Source organism: Thermobia domestica, chromosome 18 (genome assembly GCF_964235325.1).
Source record: "Thermobia domestica chromosome 18, izTheDome1.hap1.1, whole genome shotgun sequence".
Lineage (NCBI taxonomy): Eukaryota > Metazoa > Arthropoda > Insecta > Zygentoma > Lepismatidae > Thermobia > Thermobia domestica.
The window spans coordinates 15,408,292-15,431,240 of NC_137471.1; the positions used below are offsets into that span (position 1 = coordinate 15,408,292).

Here is a 22,949-nt window from a genome sequence, read left to right on the forward strand (position 1 = left end):
GAATGGTCCTATGAGATTCTCTTATTTAGAGCACGCTCTATTTCGGAAAGAAAATTCGGATTTTTTTTCTTTAGAGGTGTGCAATTTAACAATTGACATGGGCGTAGTTATTTGGTGCTATCCTATTATAGATCTCGCAAATGTGTGGCGTGTCATACAATTTTGAAAGAACATTTCACAGGAAATCCGTGGGCGCTGCATATGTGAGTTTAATATTTCGTGAGAAATGTATTATTAGAAGTTGAACTTCCGGAGCACGTAATCAGGTCAGATAGGAAAAAGCTTCACATGTATGGCACAAAAGGGTAGGATTTCGTACGAGATATGTCGTCACATTTTTCCCGAAGATAAATGTTAAGAAATTTTCTAGGATCTATCCCGTAGTGTATAGCACCCTTACAGTAATTGTTTAAGAATAAGAAAACAGCATTTCCCAGAATGAATATACAGGGTTATTATAAATGATGGACCCATTTTTTAAAATTCGTAGTAATTAAAGTACAAATCCAAAATGAACAATCTTTATACCAATGGAAAAAGGAAAATTGAAAGTTTCGGTGGGCAATAATGGTTCCCGAAGCGGCGGGTAGAGTTCGCGCGGCAATAAGCCGCCATTCGTTTCCCTCTCAGTTGTGAGTGAGATGGCTACCGTGGAGCACACGGTTTTCTGTGTTCTTGAGTTCGCAAGAAGTGAGTCACAAATTGTACTGCAGCGGGCATTTCGTACAAAATTCGGTATTGAACCACCAACTAGAAAAAACATTAAGCGTTAGTTTGCGCAATTTCAACAGATTGGAAGTGTGTGTAAAGGAAAAGCCCAGGCCGACCGCGAGCTCAGCTACTGCATAGATGTTTGCCGTGCAGCAGCCGGTGGACACATTGAACATTTATAATGTATTGAAAAAAAAACTTTGTAAATTCCACTTTCCATTGGTATAAAGATTGTTCATTTTGGATTTGTACTTTAATAAATACACATCTTTAAAAATGGATCCATCATTTATGATAACCCTGTATTTCTGCTTGTTGCATGCGGCGTGCATTAAAAATGGTGGTCATTGCATCGTGCCTGCAATATTTTCGTTCAGTACATAATGCCAAGCATCAGACCCGTATCCAGAATACCAGGACAGGGGTCAGAGATAATTTTTTTTTTTTGGGGGGGGTCTAACCTCAGTTCAACTTATATATAGACATATATATATTTAAAAACAATTGAAAGTTTCAAGGAGGCTGATGGTGGTCGCAAGAATAATTCAGGCCCCTTAGCGACAGGCCTGACAAACTTATAGAAACATTTCTAATATATATATTTAAAACTTAATTCCAGGGTTATGGACAAACGGAAGCTGGTGGAATAGCAAGTACTTACACTGCTTCAGTTCTGAATTTACCGCCATTAGAAGGTAGGATTACGGTTCTTTATCATGTATTCTGCAATATTTTTCAGGTGCAAGGAATAGACTTTTGTTATTGTAATATAAGTCATATTTAGGATATTTATGTTTAATTTCAAGGACAGTTCATTAAAGATTTCACCCACCCATTCCGTTAATTAAAGAAGGATAAAAGACTATGTTTCCATGGAACATAACAAAGTTTTAACCTGGACTCAGTGTGTGTTTGTCAAGGGCGAATCCAGGACGGATTTCTGGGGTGGCGGTGGGTTGTAATACTGCTACTTAGAGCTACTTTTAAGAGCTCCAAACTCTGGGATGGGTTTTATTTATAGATAAACTAACAAGCAACGTTTAGAACAAGGCAGGATCAGATCCAACTCAAACTTCGCCTAGAGGACACAGAGTAGAAAATAAGAAAAATGCCAAGTTAGAGCTTCCCCCGTTCAGAAACACCGGAGATATGCTCTGCAATATAACGCACTACGCGACAATATGATATAAAGTAAACCTCGCAAGATACCCGTTTATGTCGAAAACGGAAAGGATGGACAGCACGAGAATGACATCAAGATATTTGATATGCTATAACACTGACTTAGCGGCCATCTTGAAAGCCGCGATCTTGGATATAGCGTAAAGTTTTAAAAAGAGAAGCGAGGTGTATGATATATCAATGTAAGGTAAAATGCAAAAAGAAAACCAATGCTGTAACTGCGAAAAACATATGTGTAATAGTATGAACGGGACAAAGTGTAGAAGACTCGGGCAAAACAAACGTGTATTCGAAGGACAGAATAATAGGGCAAGACCCCACGACAATTGTACGCGACAAATAACTGCAACAGTGTCTGTGCATGGAAGTAGATCCGCCTTTACACATTATGCCTTTTGAGGATATTGGGATTCCGTTTAGGACAGTGAAAATTACAGTTGCAACCCGCGATATGAGCTCTCGTTTGGAGACTACATAAACTACAAAGGACTATTTCTTATGGAACCGCAATTCGGCAGCTCGCTCCGGAGTATAAGACATATCATTTTGGATTGATGAGCAAAGGCATGACCTACCTGGGATTTAAGCCCGCTCCTGGACGTCGTTTTGTATGTTTCTGTTTCAACTTTCTTGCTGTTTCCTGTGAACAAGGGACATTTCGTCCCACGTTTGTTTAAACAACACTATCTGAAACAAAGTGTATACGGATGAGAAAGCCCAGCCATGTTCTAGTTTACATTTTTTTTTACGAATGTTTCTTTTCCTTTGCGCGGTTTGCTACACTGTTTCGCGGCGGTCCCAAACAGTGACAATGTCAGGGAAAGGCATCAAGGCATGCATTGACTTAATGAGTTCCATGAGTTGTTGAAGTATCCAACGAGAAGGCTAGTTTACCACACAATGAGACGACTCGAATTGTGTCTACTGGTTCCGAGTGTCTCATCCACATTCACTTCTGTTACATCATGGTTGTTCAAAATCTCCAGCATGTGTTCAGGTGCTTGTTCGTCCACTGTCGGTTCTGTCGACTGGACGTTCACTTGTTTTGGAAGTACATTTTGCATCCGTAACACCACATTGAGAGGGTTCGCCATTGCAGCTCTACATTGGGGTTTGTAGATTAACGATATTTCGGACACGTTCACTTCACAAAATATTGTGCCTTTTGGCATGCGTATGCCACAAACACACTATCATTTCTCACTGTCCGACCCCTGTTATCACGTTCACTTCGTTCCATATGTGCCAGTGAAACCAGGAGACACAATTGTGTGGTAAACTAGCCTTCTCGTTGGATACTTCAACAACTCATGGAACTCATCAAGTCAATGCAGAACGCTGCCTTTCCCTGATATTGTCACTGTTTGGGACCGCCGCGAAACAGTGTAGCAAACCGCGCAAAGGAAAAGAAACATTCGTAAAAAAAATGTAAACTAGAACATGGCTGGGCTTTCTCATCCGTATACACTTTGTTTCAGATAGTGTTGTTTAAACAAACGTGGAACGAAATGTACCTTGTTCACACAAAACAGCAAGAAAATTGAAACAGAAACGTACAAAACGTCGTCCAGGAGCGGGCTTCAATTCCAGATAGGTCGTGCTTTTGCTCATCAATCCAAAATGATATGTCTTATACTCCGGAGCGAGCTGCCGAATTGCGGTTCCATAAGAAATAGTCCTTTGTAGTTTATGTAGTCTCCAAACGAGAGCTCGTATCGCGGGTTGCAACTGTAATTTTCACTGTCCTAAACGGAATCCCAATATCCTCAAAAGGCATAATGTGTAAAGGCGGATCTACTTCCATGCACAGACACTGTTGCAGTTATTTGTCGCGTACAATTTTCGTGGGGTCTTGCCCTATTATTCTGTCCTTCGAATACACGTTTGTTTTGCCCGAGTCTTCTACACTTTGTCCCGTTCATACTATTACACATATGTTTTTCGCAGTTACAGCATTGGTTTTCTTTTTGCATTTTACCTTACATTGATATATCATACACCTCGCTTCTCATTTTAAAACTTTACGCTATATCCAAGATCGCGGCTTTCAAGATGGCCGCTAAGTCAGTGTTATAGCATATCAAATATCTTGATGTCATTCTCGTGCTGTCCATCCTTTCCGTTTTCGACATAAACGGGTATCTTGCGAGGTTTACCTTATATCATATTGTCGCGTAGTGCGTTATATTGCAGAGCACATCTCCGGTATTTCTGAACGGGGGCAGCTCTTATTTGGCATTTTTCTTATTTTCTATTATGTATCCTCTAGGCGAAGTTTGAGTCGGATATGATCCTGCCTTGTTCTGTACGTTGCTTGTAAGAAAGTTTCCTCTTCTGGGGAGAGCGCAATTGCCTCGATCGTCCCCGCTGGATCCACCCCTGGTGTTTGTTCATGTTTCTTCTACAGGAATGACACTAAGAGAGATTTAAAGAGTTGCGCAAGAATATGAAGTACAGTACATTTGAGAAAATGAAATCTTTGAGAAATGAATAAAATGGTGGATAGGAAACGGGAGAAAGTGATGAAGATAGTGGGAGGAAATGGGTGAATCCCGAGGAAACCCACGCACACGGTGTTTGTCCATCACAAAGTTCACTTGGCGGGAGCAGGGTTTGAACCAGGGACCCCATGCACCAGAGGTGAGGCTCTACATTGAGCCATCTCGGCCCCTCATTGTCCACAGAGGATACTTATGTAATATGTTAGATCTTACTTTTCGACAATAGAATGTCCCACTGTTTGCTGTTCTAGTCTTACCTATTGTACACGTAATAATCCTTCTGAAACTAATTCTGGAATCTGGAGAGTCAGTTTTACCGTTTAATAATTTATGTAACAACAACATATCAAACTCCCATATCCTTTTTTCCAATGTTGGAAAACAAGTTCGTTACTAAGTCTTCATAGGGGCCATACTTTGGGTAGAAACCGGTTTTCTTGTATGCAAGCATTTAAAAAAAATAAACTTTATATTTTCTATTGCATCAGAGTATTTAGTGACATTTGGTGTCCAAATAGTACAACAGTATTCTAACTTTGACCTCACATACTAAACATCCTATCCTATCCTATAAATTAAACCTAGGTTTCTAGATGCACTATTCGTTATTGCGTCAGCGTGTTGAGCAAAAGTTTATTTGCTATCAAATATAACTCCTAGATCTTTGATAGTATTTGGGGTAGACAAGGAAATGCCACTTATTATATAGGTAAAATTAATTGGATTTCCTTTCCTCGTGAAAGATACAGATTTACATTTGAGCATATTCAGGACTAGTTTATTCTTATCATACCATATTTGAACTCTCTGTAGATCCTGTTGAAATTTCATGCAGTCAACAATTGAACTTACTTTGGAGTATAATTTGAGATTGTAGCCAAAAAGAACAACTTGAGAAGTCTTAATACACAGAGGAATATCATTAATAACAAAAAGAAACAATAGGGGACCTAGATTAGATCCTTGAGGGACTCCCGATAGAGTATTGAACTTGAAAATAATCGGTAATATAAAACATCGTCTAGGATTATTCTACTGGAACCCTCTAAACCCTCTTCGAAAAGTTTTTTAAATATTTATTTGTATCGTTATTGTATATTATTTCCTCAGCATATTGCATATCTCCCACGTATTATTGTGTTTACCTGAATGCTTTGTGTGTTGACGTAGGAGTTGTATATTCTAACAGCGTTCAGCGACATGCTTCAAGTTTTTATCTTTTCTTTCTTTGATCGACGTACTATATGTATGTATCTTTCCTCTTTGCAGATCAGGAAGTAGCAAGCTCTGGCATTCTCTTTCCTTCTGTTCAAGTTAAGGTAAGTTGTACCATTGATTGTTTGTATTGCTTGTAACAATACAGAATAACATAATGCCACTGTGCTACAAGAAATACTTTTCAATTATGGAATGGGTTTAGTAGATCTGAAAAATTGATTTATTAGACCCTCTCGATGGCATGATTTCTTCGAAAATTATAGCTATTAATGGTCATAAACAGTGGTGTATTTAGGATTTTGTTTCGGGGGGGGGGGATATGCACAACGCGTGAATAAGCCTTTATAATTTTTCTTTTGGGTGCTGACAAATAAAGTTTTGTATGTTACAAATTTATTTCGGGGGGCTTGAGCCCGAGAGCCTCCCCACTAAATAGGCCACTGGTCATAAATAATGGAATTATAGTGCAAAATATATATACCTTTCGAGTACTCGTCTGGAGAGACAAATTGCAGTATGTGGCAACGTCACAAATAAAGAACTATAGATTAGATCTAGCAATCTATCAAATAGTTATATCACACTTTCCAGATGGCAGCTAAAGTCTATTTTGATTGACACTAGCGTTACTTATTAGTGTAGCAATCAATTCAACTGCTTGTTGCATTCGTAGAGTAACGTGCATGCCTCCAAGTTAATCTGCGACGTTGGAGGAATGGTCCAACAAGAGATGTTAGCGAGATATTACGGCTAAAAAGACTTTGGACTAATAAACAGTAACAGTGTTAATATATTCATATATACTTGCGTGCTTCAAGTACTACCCAGCTACAACCACTAGATTTCTCATTTTTTAAAGTGTTGTATGATCTAAGACAATTATCAATTCACAACTCGTACCATAATGTATAAATGTACCATAATTTTTGTATAATAGTAAATATTGCATGTCTTCAGGATCCTCAAATCTATATTATTTTATAATTTCGGTATTTATGAGTATTGGCAGTTACGACTTTGGAAAAAGTCAAAACTTCAAAGGTTCTTCTAAATCAACATTTCACATTTTCTCAATCTTGTTTTACAGTTGGGAAACATCCCTTGTTAGCATAGTTTAATTTACAGGTATTATTATGTGTATCCTCATAGCATTTGTATACACGTATTGTTCCAAATGCTAAATATTATAGTATACATAGTACAAGAATGCAGTTATAATTTTAACAAGGAGTTAATCTATTTGCTATGTATAGTAAGCTCAGAAATCTAACCCTGATAATGACTATTACAACATTTATGCCTATCCAGAAAGGAATGAAACAGTGTGTCATTTGAGGTTCCAGGGGGCAATTGGCCGGTATGAGTTTTAGGATAATAATACTGCATCAATGCAAAGCGTAAAATTTCACTTGTGTCCAAGTCCCCATCAGGATCCTGCCGCTTGTAGTCGGACAATTTGACCATGCCGACCAGATGCCGCGGTCGGATTGCGGAAATGAGCATTAAATGCGTCGGTGCCGCCGTCGGAAAGTTGTCTTGCCGAGCAGTCGACAAACAGCCGTAAAGGTGCAGTAAATGCGCTGGCGCCGCCGTCGAAAAGAGGCCTGCATGAGGAGTTGGCAGAGGGTTGGAAAGAGGCCTTTCCGACTGTCTTGCCGACTCTGACGGTCAGCAACAGTCGGCAAAGAGTCGGGAAAGGGCATTTTATTTTACGATTTTCGACCGCTTTCCGCCTCGGCAAAAAGTCGGCAACCTTGAACAAGTAGATCGTCAGCAACAAGCGAATGGGTGCCGGCTGCCTCCGGCGTCCCGCCACCGTCGACGGCGGCAATCCCTCTTTCCGACCGCAACTTCCTGATGGGGGTGTCTTACTCCCCGCCCTTAAGTAAAATCTAAAATTACACTGCTGTCTGCAAATGTAAGTTTATGAGACATTTCTTGAGTACAATGCCTCAACGACATCACCGATCACAACCACTTTGTTTAGTGTGATCCACAGTGTGATCAACATCAATGTGCACAGCTTCGTCCATACTATCTCAAACAATATTGGAGAATCTATCAATAGTACATTAAATATTTATCCTGAAGGCTATGGTAAGCATGTCGTTTCAGAACCACCTACCCCATCACATAAAGATTAGTCAATATATTAGACTATTGTGATATGATTTGAATGTGTGACGACTAACACGTGTCACTTTTCAGTTAGTCAAAGTAGCCCGCTGCTGGTCACACAATTTTGCCGATCAGAATGGATTCCTTGATGAAAGAAGTCTGGAATTCTAAATGTGAACTTTCAGCGCACGGCCACCAGAGAACTACTTACTACTTACATATACAGTACCTACATATTCATACATTTAGTACATATACAGTACACTCATGTCCAAAATTATTGTCGCATGTCTATAAATATGTTGTTGTAGGAATATAATTTGATAACGAATTCGCCCGGTATTTCTTATAATGTTAGTATGTGTATAATCGGCAAAGATATGTATGTGGCAAATTTCATGTCAAAAAAGCAGTAAATAAGAACAATAAAACGAAAATAAAACTTTCTTATCCATTTAGCAAAATTTTGTTTTGGTCATTCTAATTTTCGTATTTATAATTCTTTTCCTATGAAATTTACCACAAATATACATTTCCCGATTATACACATAGCATTAGTATTAAAAGTACCCTGCAAAATCATTATCAAATTATATTCTTACAAGAAGACAGTTATAGATATAAGACAATCATTTTGGACATGAGTGTACATATACAGTAATGACAACATGTTACAGTCTTATTTAAATTTTAGTTCTGATTTCAGCATTTTGTATATACTAACGTTTTGTGTTACAGATAGCTGACTTAGATACAAGGAAAGCTTTGGGTGTTGGTAAAAAAGGAGAAATATTGGTTAAATCCCCTATGGTTATGAAAGGTTATTTGAAAAGGCCGAAGGTGCGTATGAGTATTACTACTATTATTTAAAAGTTTACAACATTTTAAATTATATTCTAGTTTTGTAGATAACTTTCTAAAGTAGGGTACGGAAGGAACTTGTGTTTCCAATTTTTTAAAGATTGGCAAATGATGCGAAAAGATACTCTTTGAACGCGAAAGATTGATGGCCATAATTTTATTATAATTATTAATTTATTGGTTCGATTCATTCATGGCAACTTCTTTATTATAACGTAGTGAATGTTAAACTAATCTTACCTTTATATCTAAACTTGGAATGCATGAAATTTGTAAAACTTTCCATTTTAATTATGTTCTTTGTTTGTTAGTAATTTTATTTCATTAAAGTAAGTTGGGTTATTGCACCACAAAAACCCATTGACACGTTTTATTTCCAGAATAGATGCAATAAAAGTGTACATGGTCTCTTTGTTGCCAATTCTACGGTCAGTCTCCAGTAATATCATGTGTGATTAGGTGTGGATTGGTTTATTATATATTATTGAGAACTTAAAAGGTAAAGTCTAGTTATCTATCGTAGGGAAATTTATCACTAAATTTTAACTATGTGATATCGAAATGGAACCGCTTTTTCATGAAGGGAAGACTGTTTTTCGTTGTAAAAAAAAAAAAAAAATCAAGTTTAGTAGGAAACAGGCCGGTAGCCAGCCTAAAAATGTATGGAGGGCGGCTGAAGTTAGGGGGGGCAGATCCAACCATATTATAGTTCATCACCATATTATAGGAAGCCTACCGTGAAAATTTTAGGGTGGCCAGCAAAAATGTAGGGGGGTGCGGCCCCCCTAGACCCTTCCTGGATACGGGCATGGTAAGAAATTATCAGGCCTGTAGCCAGACTACTAAGACAAATGGTGCCGATATATGTTGGGTGGAGTCTGGTGGGGGTTAACTAGAGTTAATCTTAAACTCTGTACAGCTTGTTTCCTTAAGAGTCTTCATCCCAGCGAAATTAAAATACCGCTAATTTTACAGTAATTATGTGATATCTTCAAATAGATAAAAGATAATTGAAATATGGAACAAGAGCGCCCTAGACAATATTATTGTGCGTGAGGTACCGTTATCACAAATCACCTAGTGGCTACCTGTTTTCAGCTGTTTAGAAACGCGAAAATAAATGCCAATTTTATCAAAATGGCTCGAAATCGAAAGCAGATAAGTAAGTCGTGATAACGGTTTCTCATGTAAAATAATATTGTCTAGGGCGCTCTTGTTCCACATTTCGATTATCTTTTATCTATTTGAAGATATCACATAATTACTGTAAAATTAGCGGTTTTTTAATTTCGCCGGGATGAAGACTTTTAAGTTTATACTTCCCTAAAAAGAAAAGAACTAAGTTTCAATTTGGGCTGAGCCCTGGTTATGGGCTCTCATGTTGAAACTTAGTTGGTATTTTGGTTTAAAAGTCTTCGTCGCATCGCATTTAATTATTTTGTGTTGCATATTACGATCAAAATGAACTGAAATTAAATCTTCCACTTTGACGTCCCACGTTAGGGCTATTACGCTAAGGGAGACGGATAAATAATTCATGTGAGTGATGATGGGATAATTAGGTAGAATGAGAATGTGGAAGGAAATGGGAATACCCTTAGATAACCTACGCACACCATGTCGTCCATCACAAATTTACGTGGCCTAGGATCGAACCAGGAACCCCACACAGTAAAGGTAAGTACTCTACCACTGCGCTACCGTGCTCTCTAGTATATCACGAAGAAATACTGTTTTAAATATGCTGAAATGAACACATACACATGTATATATTAGTAAAAAGTATTAATATCTTCTACATTTACTAGTGGGCCGCGGTGGCTCAGTGGTAGAGCGTTCACCTCTGCTGCATGGGGTCCCGGGTTAGATCCCAGCCCCGCCAAGTGAAATTTGTGGTGGACAAACACCGTGTGCGTGGGTTTCCTTGAGGTTCTCCCGTTTCCTCCCACTTTCTTCATTTCCACCATTTCATTCATTACTCATCATCACCGTCTCCTTTAGCCTAACCGGCATAAACGTGGGACGTTAAACTCAAAGATTTCATTTCATTTCACATCATCATTCACTGCACTGAAATAAAGACAATTGAATATAAAAATAAATCTTTCAGTTTTACGTCCCATAGTTACACCGTATAAGCTAAAGGGGTCAGCGATGACTAACGCAATGATGGAATGAAGGAAGTGCGAGGTAACGGGAGAACCTGGAGGAAACCCTCACAAATGGTGTTTGTCCATCACAGAGATATTTTACCGAGGTTGGATCGAACGATCCCACGCACAAGAGGTGAATGCGGTTGTAGCCCCAAGGAAAATTAGAAAATAAATATAAAATTTAACATACATTTGTTAAAAGAAAGATGAAATCACGTGAAAAGAAAAGCAGAGAAATTGCATTATTCATAAATGACAAATAAAGTTGCAGAGATCGCTGTAATAATATCTAACTGGACTACAGATGTTCCTCAAAGACCTTTACACTTCGCGATGTTATTTTTTTTTAATCATTATGTCGTTAGGGGTATCACTCTTTTATCGATCTATTCGTTGAAATCTAGCGTGATAAATCAATGTGATAAATCAGATCAATTAGGTATAGATCTTGGGGGTGTGGATAGTAGGGATTGGCAAAACCAGTTTTTATAAAAACCGGAAAACGGTTCGGTTTTTCACCGAAACTGGTTTCAGTGAAAACTTTTGGAAAACACACAAAACTATTTCTGTGCAAACGGATTCGGTTTCCGGAGAACAACGAAACACTAATCTGGTCAGAAATAGAAGAAATTTTATAAAAAAAAAAAAACCGGAACCGGTTTTGAAGAAAACTGAAACCGAATCCGGTGAAAACCCGAACCCGATTTTGGAGAAAACCGATAACCGGTTTCAGTGAAAATCGAACCGGTTTTTCTAATAAAAAACGAAAAACCGGTTTTTGTGCTTACCACTAGTGGATAGTGCGTAATGTCTTTGAGATGTCCCAACACAAAATAAATCGCAGGATTTAAGTCCGGTGATCTTAGTGGCTAACGTGAAAGCTGTTGATCGTTGTGACTCAATCCAGCAGTATGACAGTCGTTCATTATGTAATTCCTAAGATTACGATGAAAGTAAAAGTGAATGAAGTTGTTTGATGGTGATGACGAGACTCAGGTTGAACACTCACAAGAGACCAACAAATGTAAAAATTGTGAGACGCAAAATGCTTTATCTGTACTACAGACAGCCATCTTGCAGCTTGTTAGTCTAGCACAGGGTTTCTCAACGTAGGATCGTGAGAGGTTTCATGGGTGTCGCGAATATAAGCGGAAGGTGAATGCAATTACGACATTTGGTTTTAATACATTCTCTTTTAGGGAAGTTACTGTATCCACTATACACAAGAAATGGATTCTACTATTATAGAAATAGATGGATATTGTAAGATCTCCGCTAGAAGTATATTAAAAATCCCACACAAGCTTATTACAAACCAGAAATTATAAAGGGATCGTTGGCAAGAGGATGTGATAAAATGGGGTCGTGACAGAAATTAGGTTAAGAACCACTGACCTAGCACTTAGCGGAAGAATTTCGAACCAATACGACTGTGTCTAAATAAAGTGGAGGATGTGGTCAACAATATCTCAATGCGATTTAAATGGTCGATAGAGTTTTAACACTCTTGAAACGATTTATAATCGTTCAAATCATTTTGAAACATGCTATATATCGATGAGCCCCCTCCCTCCGCCGCCAGCACGAAGCTTTATTCAAACTGATAATAAGTATAACTAAATTATAAATCATTATAGGGCCCAGGTCGATATCCAGCCCAAAAATGTAGGGGGTTCGGCTGAAGTTAGGGGGGCCCGATCCAACCATATTCTAGTTCACCACCATATTATACTTCATTTGCAAGCCTACCGTGAAAATTTTAGGAAGCCAACAAAAATTTAGGGGGGCCGGCTCTCCCTAGACCCCGCATGGATACGGGCCTGATAGGGCCTATTCGCCTTATGCAGAGTCGTTTTGACATACAATTAGCATCATACTAAATAGCTGACTACTGCAGGAAACAAATGTTAGTCGAACTCTTTAGTATGGTACTAATCACGCGTCAGAAAAACTCTGCATAAGGCCCTATATGTTTAGTTAGGATAAACATATGTTAAGTCTTATATTCATTAGAGTATTGGAAATTGTGTTTCGACTGAAATTGAATTTATCAACAGGAATACCAACGACAGGAGTATTCATATCATTCGACTTATCTATAACGCACAACTACCATATAGTTTAAGGTCTAATATGCGATACTATAGATCGATTATTCAGAGTTGAACAAATTAACTTGATCGTAGAAACGTTGCATTTACGTTTGATACTCACTTTGTTTGTTTTGATTCCTGTTTCAGGAAACAGCGGAGATGTTTGATGCTGACGGGTGGCTCCTGACAGGAGACATTGGATATTTTGATGCAAATGGCCACTTGTATGTTGTAGACAGAGTAAAGGAGACCTTCAAGTTCTATGGACATCATGTAAGTGGTTAATTATACATATCGAAAAGACTGAATATTTAACATATACAGTGTATTTAGTTGTCATACAGTGTTCTGATAAGTGCAAACAATATTATGAGTAAGATTGTTTAAGATAAATATGTTTTTTTTAAATATTGAAATGTTGACTGCTTTATGACCGAACAATCAAACTGTTAGTTTCTCCTGTGGATCATAGCAATTTTTTATGTTTAAAGACATGTGCTTTACCGGCTAATCACTATTCTTGTATGCAATATATATATTGAAGACTTAAAAGACTCATCAACATGAATCATGAATGAAAATTTACAAAGTGAAAATATGGGAACTAATTTGTTTTGTAAAACAGAAATCAAGTATATACAGGGGGTCCATAAGTCTTAGTACAGTGGATTATTTTGTAAACAAACATGACTAAAACAAATCTGGCTAGCGGAGGGCGGACTTGGGTAAAGGAGTTACCGATTGATACATGCGTGGTGAATGGCGGTCATATTGGATCCAGGTTATTTTTTTTTCAAATGGGAAGGTAGACATGTGACACATCAATTAACACTGTTTTCGCAGGGGAATGCAGTCCCACAAGCAGAAATGTGTTATCATATTCCGTTCCAAAGTTATGACGCCCCAAAGTTGACGGTTTTGTTTCCTTGCAAGGAGAGCGACATAGCACTGACGAAGCAAGAAAGAATTAAGATCATCCTAATGTCTTTGGAAAGAAGCAGTCGTGTGATTATCCAGGACTTCAACGCGCGCCAGCCCGAAAGACCTGCAATAAGCCACAACATCGTTAGGTACCTCATTCAGTGTAATGGTAATATTGCCAACAGACCACAGTCAGGTCCCCCACTAACCGTAACAGATGAGGAGACATCCACGTGCTTCCGTAATGAGAATTCTCCATACGAACAAGTGACATCTCTTCAAGCTGCAACTTGTCCACAACCTTTCAGAGGATGATCACGACCGGCGCATGGAATTCGCCAATTGGGCTTTGTTACAATATGACTTAGATCCGCATTTCCCAACCAGCGTTCGCTTCACAGACGAGGCAAACTTTTATTTGGATGGGGAAGTGAATCGCCAGAACATGCGATATTGGTCGGATGCAAACCTACATGCGATCAACCCCTGCAAGAGGGTTACCCCTGCTAATATCATGGTGTGGTGTGACACATGGAACACGTCGATCATAGGACCCTTATTAATTCCTGGTACCCTAAATGGGTCCGATATCTGGACATGTCACAGGAGTTGGTGTGTCCGTTTCTTCTCCGCTCTGATGCCACCTTTCCGCGATATTTTCAGCAAGATGGTGCCCCACAGTACTATGCGCTTCCTGTGCAAGAATGCTTGGATCTGCATTTTCCTGGACGTTGGATCGGTCGCCGAGGCCCTATGGAATGGCCAGCTCGGTCGCCGGACTTCACTCCCTTGGATTTTTTTATGGGGACACTTAAAACACCTGGTGTATCAGGAGAAGATTCGGGATGTTGCACACCTACAGGGACGAATTCAGGACGCCTGTGATAATATCACCCCCGCTGTGTTGTTATGGGTTCATTAGGACTGGATTAAGAGACTCCGGTTGTGTGATCCAATGGACGGGCAACATGTGGAGCACATCCTGTAGGTGAGACTTTGGGGCGTCATAACTTTGAAACGAGACATTATAACGCATTTCTGCTTGCAGAACTGCAAAAAAAGTGTTAACTGATGTGTTACATGCCTACCTTCCCATTTGAAAAAAGTAACCTGGATCCAATATGGCGGCAATCAAGATGGCCGCCATTCACCATGTATGCATCAATCGGTAGCTCCTTTACCCAAGTCCGCCCTCCGCTAGTCAGATTTGCTTTAATCATGTTTGTTTACAAAATAATCCACTTTACTAAGACTTATGGACCAACTTGTATATTACATTAAATTATGAAAGACGTTTCAAATTCATTTATCCGTGGCAGCAATGAACGTATTAAAGCCAAAACATTTTCATGATTATGTAAAATATTGTTAAAGATCCACACGTACATATATAAATCATATGTATACAAAACTATCTCAGTATCTTGATGAAGATAACTCTTTCATCTGAATCCGGATAAAAGACTATTTCATTCGAATTCGTGTCTATTTTTGTAACAAGTTGAGGTTTTCACAAAATCAGCTTCGGCAGGTACAAAGAATGCGTCCATCGGGCATCTATCGACAAATAACCTGTGTACGGGAACGCAATGAATTAACAAAATATGCGGAACTGGTTCTGTACCTTTACAGCAAGTCAGTGTGATATTCAGGATGAAGAGAGGAGCATAGCATGCCGTGATCCATGACAGTCACATTGAAGCAGGAATCGGTGTGAACAGGCGGGTGACAATTAGAAAATTGTGTGTGATGTTTCAGGAAACGCTATCCATGAAGTTGTGATTAGATTAGGATATGACGAAGACAGGGTTAAGGATGAAGTCATAACGTGGTTTCAGATGCAGACGCAGGATTTTTAGAATTCTGGAATACAAAATCTTGTTCTGTGTTTGAACAAATATTTGTGCTGTGCAGAAATAATCTCTGTAGCAGCTTCTTGTATATCTTATTCTTCGTTTGTATCTTTACTTTCATCACAAGCCTCGCAATTATCTGCACTTGATTACGTGGCGTATAAGTACTGCGAAGAATGCTAGTCCTTCGTCCGTTATTATTATTTTTTTAAAATGCTCAAAACATTTCATCTTTCAAGATTATCATTAAAAATCTGACTTGCACAGGTCCAAAATGCACCCGCTGACATTGTAACGTTGTCTTTTAGATTTCTCCAAGTGAACTGGAAGGTATACTACAGACGCATCCCGCTGTGATGGTAGCTGGAGTGGTTGGAGTTCCAGATCCACAATATACGTCACTACCACGAGCTTATGTTGTTAAAAAGTCAGGATATGAAGTTACACAAGAAGAACTCCAGAAATATGTTGAAGGTAATTCGTCATTTCATAACAATAATAATATCATCATTCCTTTCAAGCAAACAAAATGTAATTGCATTTGGTTATATTGAAAAAAATAGCAGAAGTACCAAAACAAAATTTTTAATCTGATTCAAGCCACTCACTGAGAAATACAGTACGTTTATTTGTAAAAATATTAACGTGTAACGTGTTAGAACTTGTCTTCATGAGACATTATCTTTGGCGAAGCCTTGATGAAGCCAAAGTGGACAGTTGGCGAAACTCAACGCCAACTGACGCCAACTGACGCCAACTGACTCAACGCCGACAGTCAACGCAATTCTACATGCAAGTTATCTAGTTCATATCACATTGATAATATCTTTACAATACTTTACAATATCTTTACACGTTAATATCTTTACAATAATATCTTTACACCTGGATAATATCTTTACAATATCTTTACACGTTAATATCTTTACACATTGATAATATCTTTACAATATCTTTACAATATCTTTACACGTTAATACGGTATCTTTACAATAATATCTTTACACATGGATAATATCTTTACAATACTTTACAATATCTTTACACGTTAATATCATTACAATAATATCCTTACACATGGATAATATCTTTACAATATCTTTACACGTTAATATCTTTACAATAAACGTTTTGTTTTGCAAAGTGAATGGTTCGAGGCAGATTTAAGACTGTTAAAAGCAAAGCTTGTACAATCGAAAATAGTACACAGTTTTCAATTCTTCACTTTCGACGCCGAACGCCATTCTACATGCAAGTTATCTAGTTCATACCACATTGATAATATCTTTACTCTAGACACCTCGTAACAAGATCTCTGCATTTCATATTGGCAAATAAAGGAATTGATATCCCTGTTTCAAAATGTTATCCACTGAACTTTTATCACATGTTAGGATAAGTTTAGTTAGTTTAAATCAATTCTTATTGATGTATGAAGTTCCAAAATTGAACAAGCAAGTTTCAGATTTGTTTTTATAAAACTGTGTTTCTGTCCGTATAAATTTAACTTCGTTATCTATATACAATATTGTTAGCTCATTTCCTAAGCAGGCTAAAGAGGGGTTAGAACCATGGGCGGAGTTAGAAATTGTTTCCTGGGTGAGGCAGACCTTTTTTCTGCTGGGACGGGGGCACGATATATAAAGGAAGTTCGGGTATTATGGAATAAAATTTTTGTTTCGCTTGTAACTCAGTTAAGAATTGCACATTGAAACAAAAAGGAAAACAAATGTACGCCTTACATATTTGGCTTTATTTATGCGTATCTTGATAAAGAAGTTTCGGTACAGGGGTGGGCAAAACTTGAAAAGAAACCACTTTGGAGGGTAATATGAAATAGTCGGGTAATATGGAATACAAATGCTACTGGTATATAGAAAAGAAATGAGTGTTCTGTTGAACATACAAAGAACACAGTGACAATATATGAAAATTCTGAATGCCAAGCCATAACTGAATGTTATTACTTGCAAAAGGCATAAATATAAAACTATGCTTCAGGATCGGCACAGTCATTGTGTGCTCACATTAAACATGATGAACGCTGGACCCAAGCTCACCTCTTGTATCATCAAAAAATTTGCTGTGATAAAAAATACACTTTGCATTGTTGTAATCATATATGTATATTTACTTGCCCAATACCAATAGATATTTTGTAATCGGAATACCATACGGAATACGGAATACCATGCTTTTCTTGCGGGTATTCCATATTGCCCTCCATGCCAACTTGGAAACCAAAGAGCTGTTAAACGCATTCGAAGGCGTATAGGATAATGGCGCTTATCAAACTACCACTCTGTATATCCAACGTCATAGTAAACAAAGAATTGTTGTTCTATTACATTTCAATAGGAAAATACAGGTTGTAAAACACTTACCTGTAAAAGTTTTCAGGAATAAGAAATCAGATTTTCATATCTACCAACACAACGAATGTCACAATCACAAGGAGACTGACTATACCTAGGTAGAGTATCATGGGAACGTAAGGTAGTAGTTTCTTTCCTCTCCGCTTGGAAGCAACACATCACAGGTGAGATAATGAGGTATTCCATATTATCCGACTATTCCATAATACCCGAACTTAATCTATAAATGAGAATTGAAGGATCTTATAGACGGTATTTTTACTTTTTGTCAAAAAGTTGGGGGGCAATGCCCCCTATGCCCCCCATAGCTCCACCTATGGTTAGAACGAACAACAATTCTTTATCAGTGATGCTAACCTCTATCCATTCATACGATAAGAAAAACATATCACATGACCACTGGAAGGCAAGATCTAAATCCACGTTTTGTTGGATATAAATTTGACGTAACATCATAATTCAAAATAAGAAAATTGATTGAAGCAGATATTGTTTTAATAGGTGTTATATATTTTCCTTTCACAGAGAGAACACCGTCCCATAAACATCTGCGAGGTGGAGTATATTTTGTGGACCAACTTCCTCTTTCTCCAACTGGGAAAATCGCAAGAGCTGTTCTGAAGGAATGGGCCCAGCAAAAATAGAGTTCATAATTTCTTATGTGTTTTTTATATAAGTAGAAATATAAAATAACGTGTTCCAAGCAATAAAGTGTTTTCTGTTACATCTGAATCTTTTCTACATCCTATGTTTACAAAGTACAGTAGTAAGTACATAAAAAAGCATACGGGGCATTCGCAGCACAAGGGATTCAAAGTACAATTACCAGCGTTGTGAGAAAGAGAGACACTAGGTTTGTGCTACACACTTCAATATAAGGAAAAGTTAATTTTTCCTTCACATTATAAGAGTTATTTATATTTGAATACGACTCTTTTAAGTATTCAAAGTAGCTTCAAGTAGAGATCTTAGACCTGAAATACGTCCAAAACTACCAAAATTGGACTTGAATTCCTTGTGGACCGAATGCCTCATGTGTGTCACCGTTATTCCCGTTAGCGGCTAGACAAGCAAAATTAAAATACAATCTTTTAGTTTACGGTCAGAAATACCCACTGGGTTTTGTCCAATGTACAGGGAGGGCAAAAGCAGTGCCGTAACAAATCTCTTCGGGGCCCCCAGTGCAGGAGGGCATTTTGGGCCCTCAAACTGCAAGCTATTTAAGATGTAACAGTTGAAGCTTCTCTTGAACTGACTTACTTTATCTTGTTTCCTGATTGGTTCTGTGAAGCTTTCTCTTCTTGTTCCAGCAATGAACTGTAACATCTTCAAAACAAAACAAGTGAGCCTACTAGATCATTCAACCTCAACATTTAAATCTTTTTCTTTATATATATAATTACCACAATGATACTTAATTATTGGTTTCGCCGTCATTTCAGTTCATTTTTTTTTCTATTCTGCATCCCAAGGGCTCAGCCTAAACTGGCGATCGACAAGATATTGTTGATTATAGTTTCAATATTTAAATAAATTTTACTTTTTGAAGATTATTTGCACTTTAAGAATGGGAGGTTTGGTTCTATCACCAGATCGGTACCATTCTGAAAATAAATAATGTACAAACTCATATAAGCAAAATAAATAATAGGGTGAGTGATTTAAGTATTCAGTAATGTCAGTTTCAAACAGCGAGTGCAGGGCCACTTCATCTAGAGCAGTGGTTTCCAACCTGGTTGCCGCAAGCTATGACAGAAATAAAATGTGATATTATGAATAAAACATTTAGCTTTAGGAAATTTCCAAACGCTACATATTTGAAATCTTGTATCTCCTATTCCGATTCAATATTTCTACTTTGTTTAAAAAAAGCTAAATAATTACTCAATTATTTTCTATTTACAAAATTATCGAAAATGAGTACAAATTGCTATTTCTGTGTGTAAGAGGAAGTTCAAACACTTGTCAAATAAGGGCAAAGGAAAAACTCGGTGTGATGGTTGACAATGAAATGAAAATGAAATCTTTGAGTTTTACGTCCCACGGTTATGCCGGTTAGGCTAAAGGAGACGGTAATGATGAGTGATGAATGAAATGGTGGAATGAAGAAAGTGGAAGGAAACGGGAGAATCCCGAGAAAACCCACGCACACGGTGTTTATCCACCACGAAGTCCACTTGGCGGGGGCTGATAGTTGACAAAACTTTTCCTTTAAACATTTCTTGATATTCGATGATAATTTGGACAAAGCACACTTGAGATCACTTTTCTCTTCCAAATGGTTGTGATGCTTTGATTTTTATTGTGGTCAACGTCGAAAATCCTGATTTGAAAAAGTAAGTTATCGAGAACTCTAACTTTTAAGGATTTTTTGCTACTTTTGGTTAAGCACGCAGTAAAGAAACCCAAAATTCTTCCAAAGAGTTGACTGAAATGGTTATTTGGGACCTGAATTCACTTCAATTCAATTACTTCCTCTTGCATTTCATGTGGAAGTAAATATACACCAATGGTGAAAAGTGTTCTTGCTAATTGTCACTGTCATTCTTCTACACACATATCAGGAAAATATCGCTTGAATTCATCATAGACTGAGTCTAGGTGTAAGTTGAAGTATGAGTATTTCAAGTAACGAGTTTAAGTTGTTTTCGGAACTCCCGCTATTTTTCCTGGGACTTCTCGACCTATTAGTTCGAATGCGTTGTTGCCAAACCAACTATTTTAAGGGACTTAGAATAATTCAGGCGCGCAATTATGTTTTGGAGAAGTGTACATTTTTATATTTTTCTAATAATGGGATTGCCAATCCTGTCAGTAGTATACGTGGAGCAGTGGAGAATACAACTGTTCTATCCTATATTTAAAAAAACCTATCAATGTCTTAAGCTCAGCAGGCTGATCGAACGGAATGCAAGGGCACACAAAAATTCCCAGTGAAACGTGCATATTGTTGTGAGGGGGAATTTAGAATACTTCTTATTGGTTTCCCAACTACGCTGATTTGTTGGTGTGGTGAGGCTATAAGGGACTTTGAACTGGGAAGTATATTATTTTTTTCTCTTAACATAGGGAGCCTTATTAGTACGGAGTCCAAACAGCTTTGCGATTAAAAAAAAACACCCTTTTAGATAAAACCAATAACCATATATTTTATTTTTTACAAATTTCCTCTTTTTTCATTGTTTTTATCAAGGATGTTATAAAATAGAGGATCTGCCCATACGTATCTTCATCATATGAACTCAATGAAGCCGAAAAACAATCGAGCATCGTCTGAGCCGGCACGTCTGATTGGCTAGTCTCGTTTCCGCCATGATTGTTGCCTCGAAACATTGTGATCTTAGTGGCGCGGAGTGGGCATAGTAGGTGTGGCGAAGCTGTGACGTATGGCTTCACGATTTTGTTGTATTGGCAGATCCTCTATTTTATAACATCCTTGGTTTTTATATCTTTCCTCAAAACGAAGAGAATGAAAAAGTGTACCTACGTCAAATGTTAATACCTTGGGCCTTGGCTTGTCTTGAAGGTTGATGTTTGGAGTACCGGGTTCATTATGTGAGCCCTTGCCTCTTATGTGAATGATGAAGGATGTGAAGGGAAAGGCAATTGAGCGAAAAGAAAGAGACGCAACTGTCGAATCCCCTGTGAAATAATTGAAGTAAAGTAGACAGTCTATGATGAATGAAGATACTCCGTTGCTACAGGAACATAATTGGTGCTGGTTTGAAATAAGGTGACGGAATTAGCTCTTGAAGTGGCCAATAAGGACCAACTGTAAGTGGCCCTAAGAAGGGTATGGTCCTGAATGTGGCATTTGTGAAATTAAGGCGTAGGTGGTGTAATTTCTTCAACGATTTCACAAAGAATTGATAATTTGGTAAGAATATGAGCTGCTTTTTTTTAAGACGATGAAGTCTGCGTGGGATCGCTTGGATAAAGTTTGGAAGCTGAAGATCTCTAAAAATGATCAGAATATCTTGTAAACTCGTGTTGGAATCTTGCGGAGTGTCTTCGTGATTGATTATGAGTGTCGGCAGCTTAGGATATGAGTTAGTCTTCTTTGCATAAGTATCTGCATGAGGAATCTGAATCAACACGAGTAGCACTGGTGAAGATGAATCAGTTGATAAGGCTGGAAAATCAGTATCGGTCTGTATTTTCTGCTTAGATGTGCGTCTTGACATAAGTTTATGGATGACCGGACAGCCTTTGTTGTTTCCTGGATGGTCTCCTCCACAATTTGGACATTTGGCAGGAGTGTCTGATGATTGTCGAGTACATTCGCAAGTGACATGAGGTTCAGCACATTTTAAACATCGAGGAGTAGACCAACAGTAAGATTGGATGTAACACTGAACAAACGGCTTCGTTCTATATAGTTCCACTGTAATGCGACAGAATTCTAGAAAATCGAGCTTATAAGTGTGTTTAGCGTCTGGTGTCTTCTTAAGAGTAACTAAAAAGAGGCGGAAGGACTTCCCACCACGCTCCTTTAGTAGTTGAACTGATATCACAGTGTAACCCCGAATTTTCAGATCTTTTTGTATATCTTTCACTTGGGCTTCGACAAGTAGCTTACGAATGATCACTTTGATCAGAGGCTCATCTTTGGTCATTTCTAATCCATATTGAAATTTGAAAGATTTACAGTATTTAATCAGGATATTGTAATCATAGTTGGAATGACATTTTAATTTGACGCATTCAGAATATACTGCACAATTTGGTAGTTCCTTGCAAACTTGGATGGCGCCACGAGTAAGCTGATATGCTTAGCCTTTCGCGTATGTATAAAGAATAAGAGATTTGACTTTGCGCTAAGTCATCACACAGTCGCTGAGTCGATGGACACAACAGTCGGCGTGCGTACAAGTCGTTTCATCATGCTCGTCTTCAATAGAAATATCCATATGACCGTCAGGAATTTCTTGGGGAGTTTCAGGAAGAGCAATGGCATTAAAAT

At 38.0% G+C, this 22,949-nt stretch overlaps 1 protein-coding gene across 2 annotated transcripts in view; it reads left to right on the forward strand.

Annotated features, from left to right (window-relative positions):
- LOC145675762 (luciferin 4-monooxygenase-like) overlaps positions 1-18,710 on the forward strand; it is a 53,707-nt gene extending 34,997 nt beyond the window's left edge. Inside the window, exons 7-12 of one of the 2 annotated variants that reach the window (XM_081746418.1) lie at positions 1,331-1,406; positions 5,664-5,713; positions 8,469-8,570; positions 12,985-13,110; positions 15,920-16,085; positions 18,512-18,710. In XM_081746418.1, the coding sequence (XP_081602544.1) occupies positions 1,331-1,406; positions 5,664-5,713; positions 8,469-8,570; positions 12,985-13,110; positions 15,920-16,085; positions 18,512-18,630 (639 nt within the window). In that variant the 3' untranslated portion in view covers positions 18,631-18,710. The remainder of the gene's footprint in view (positions 1-1,330; positions 1,407-5,663; positions 5,714-8,468; positions 8,571-12,984; positions 13,111-15,919; positions 16,086-18,511) is intronic. The other variant, XM_081746419.1, reaches the window with a different exon arrangement.
- Positions 18,711-22,949: the final 4,239 nt, after the last annotated feature.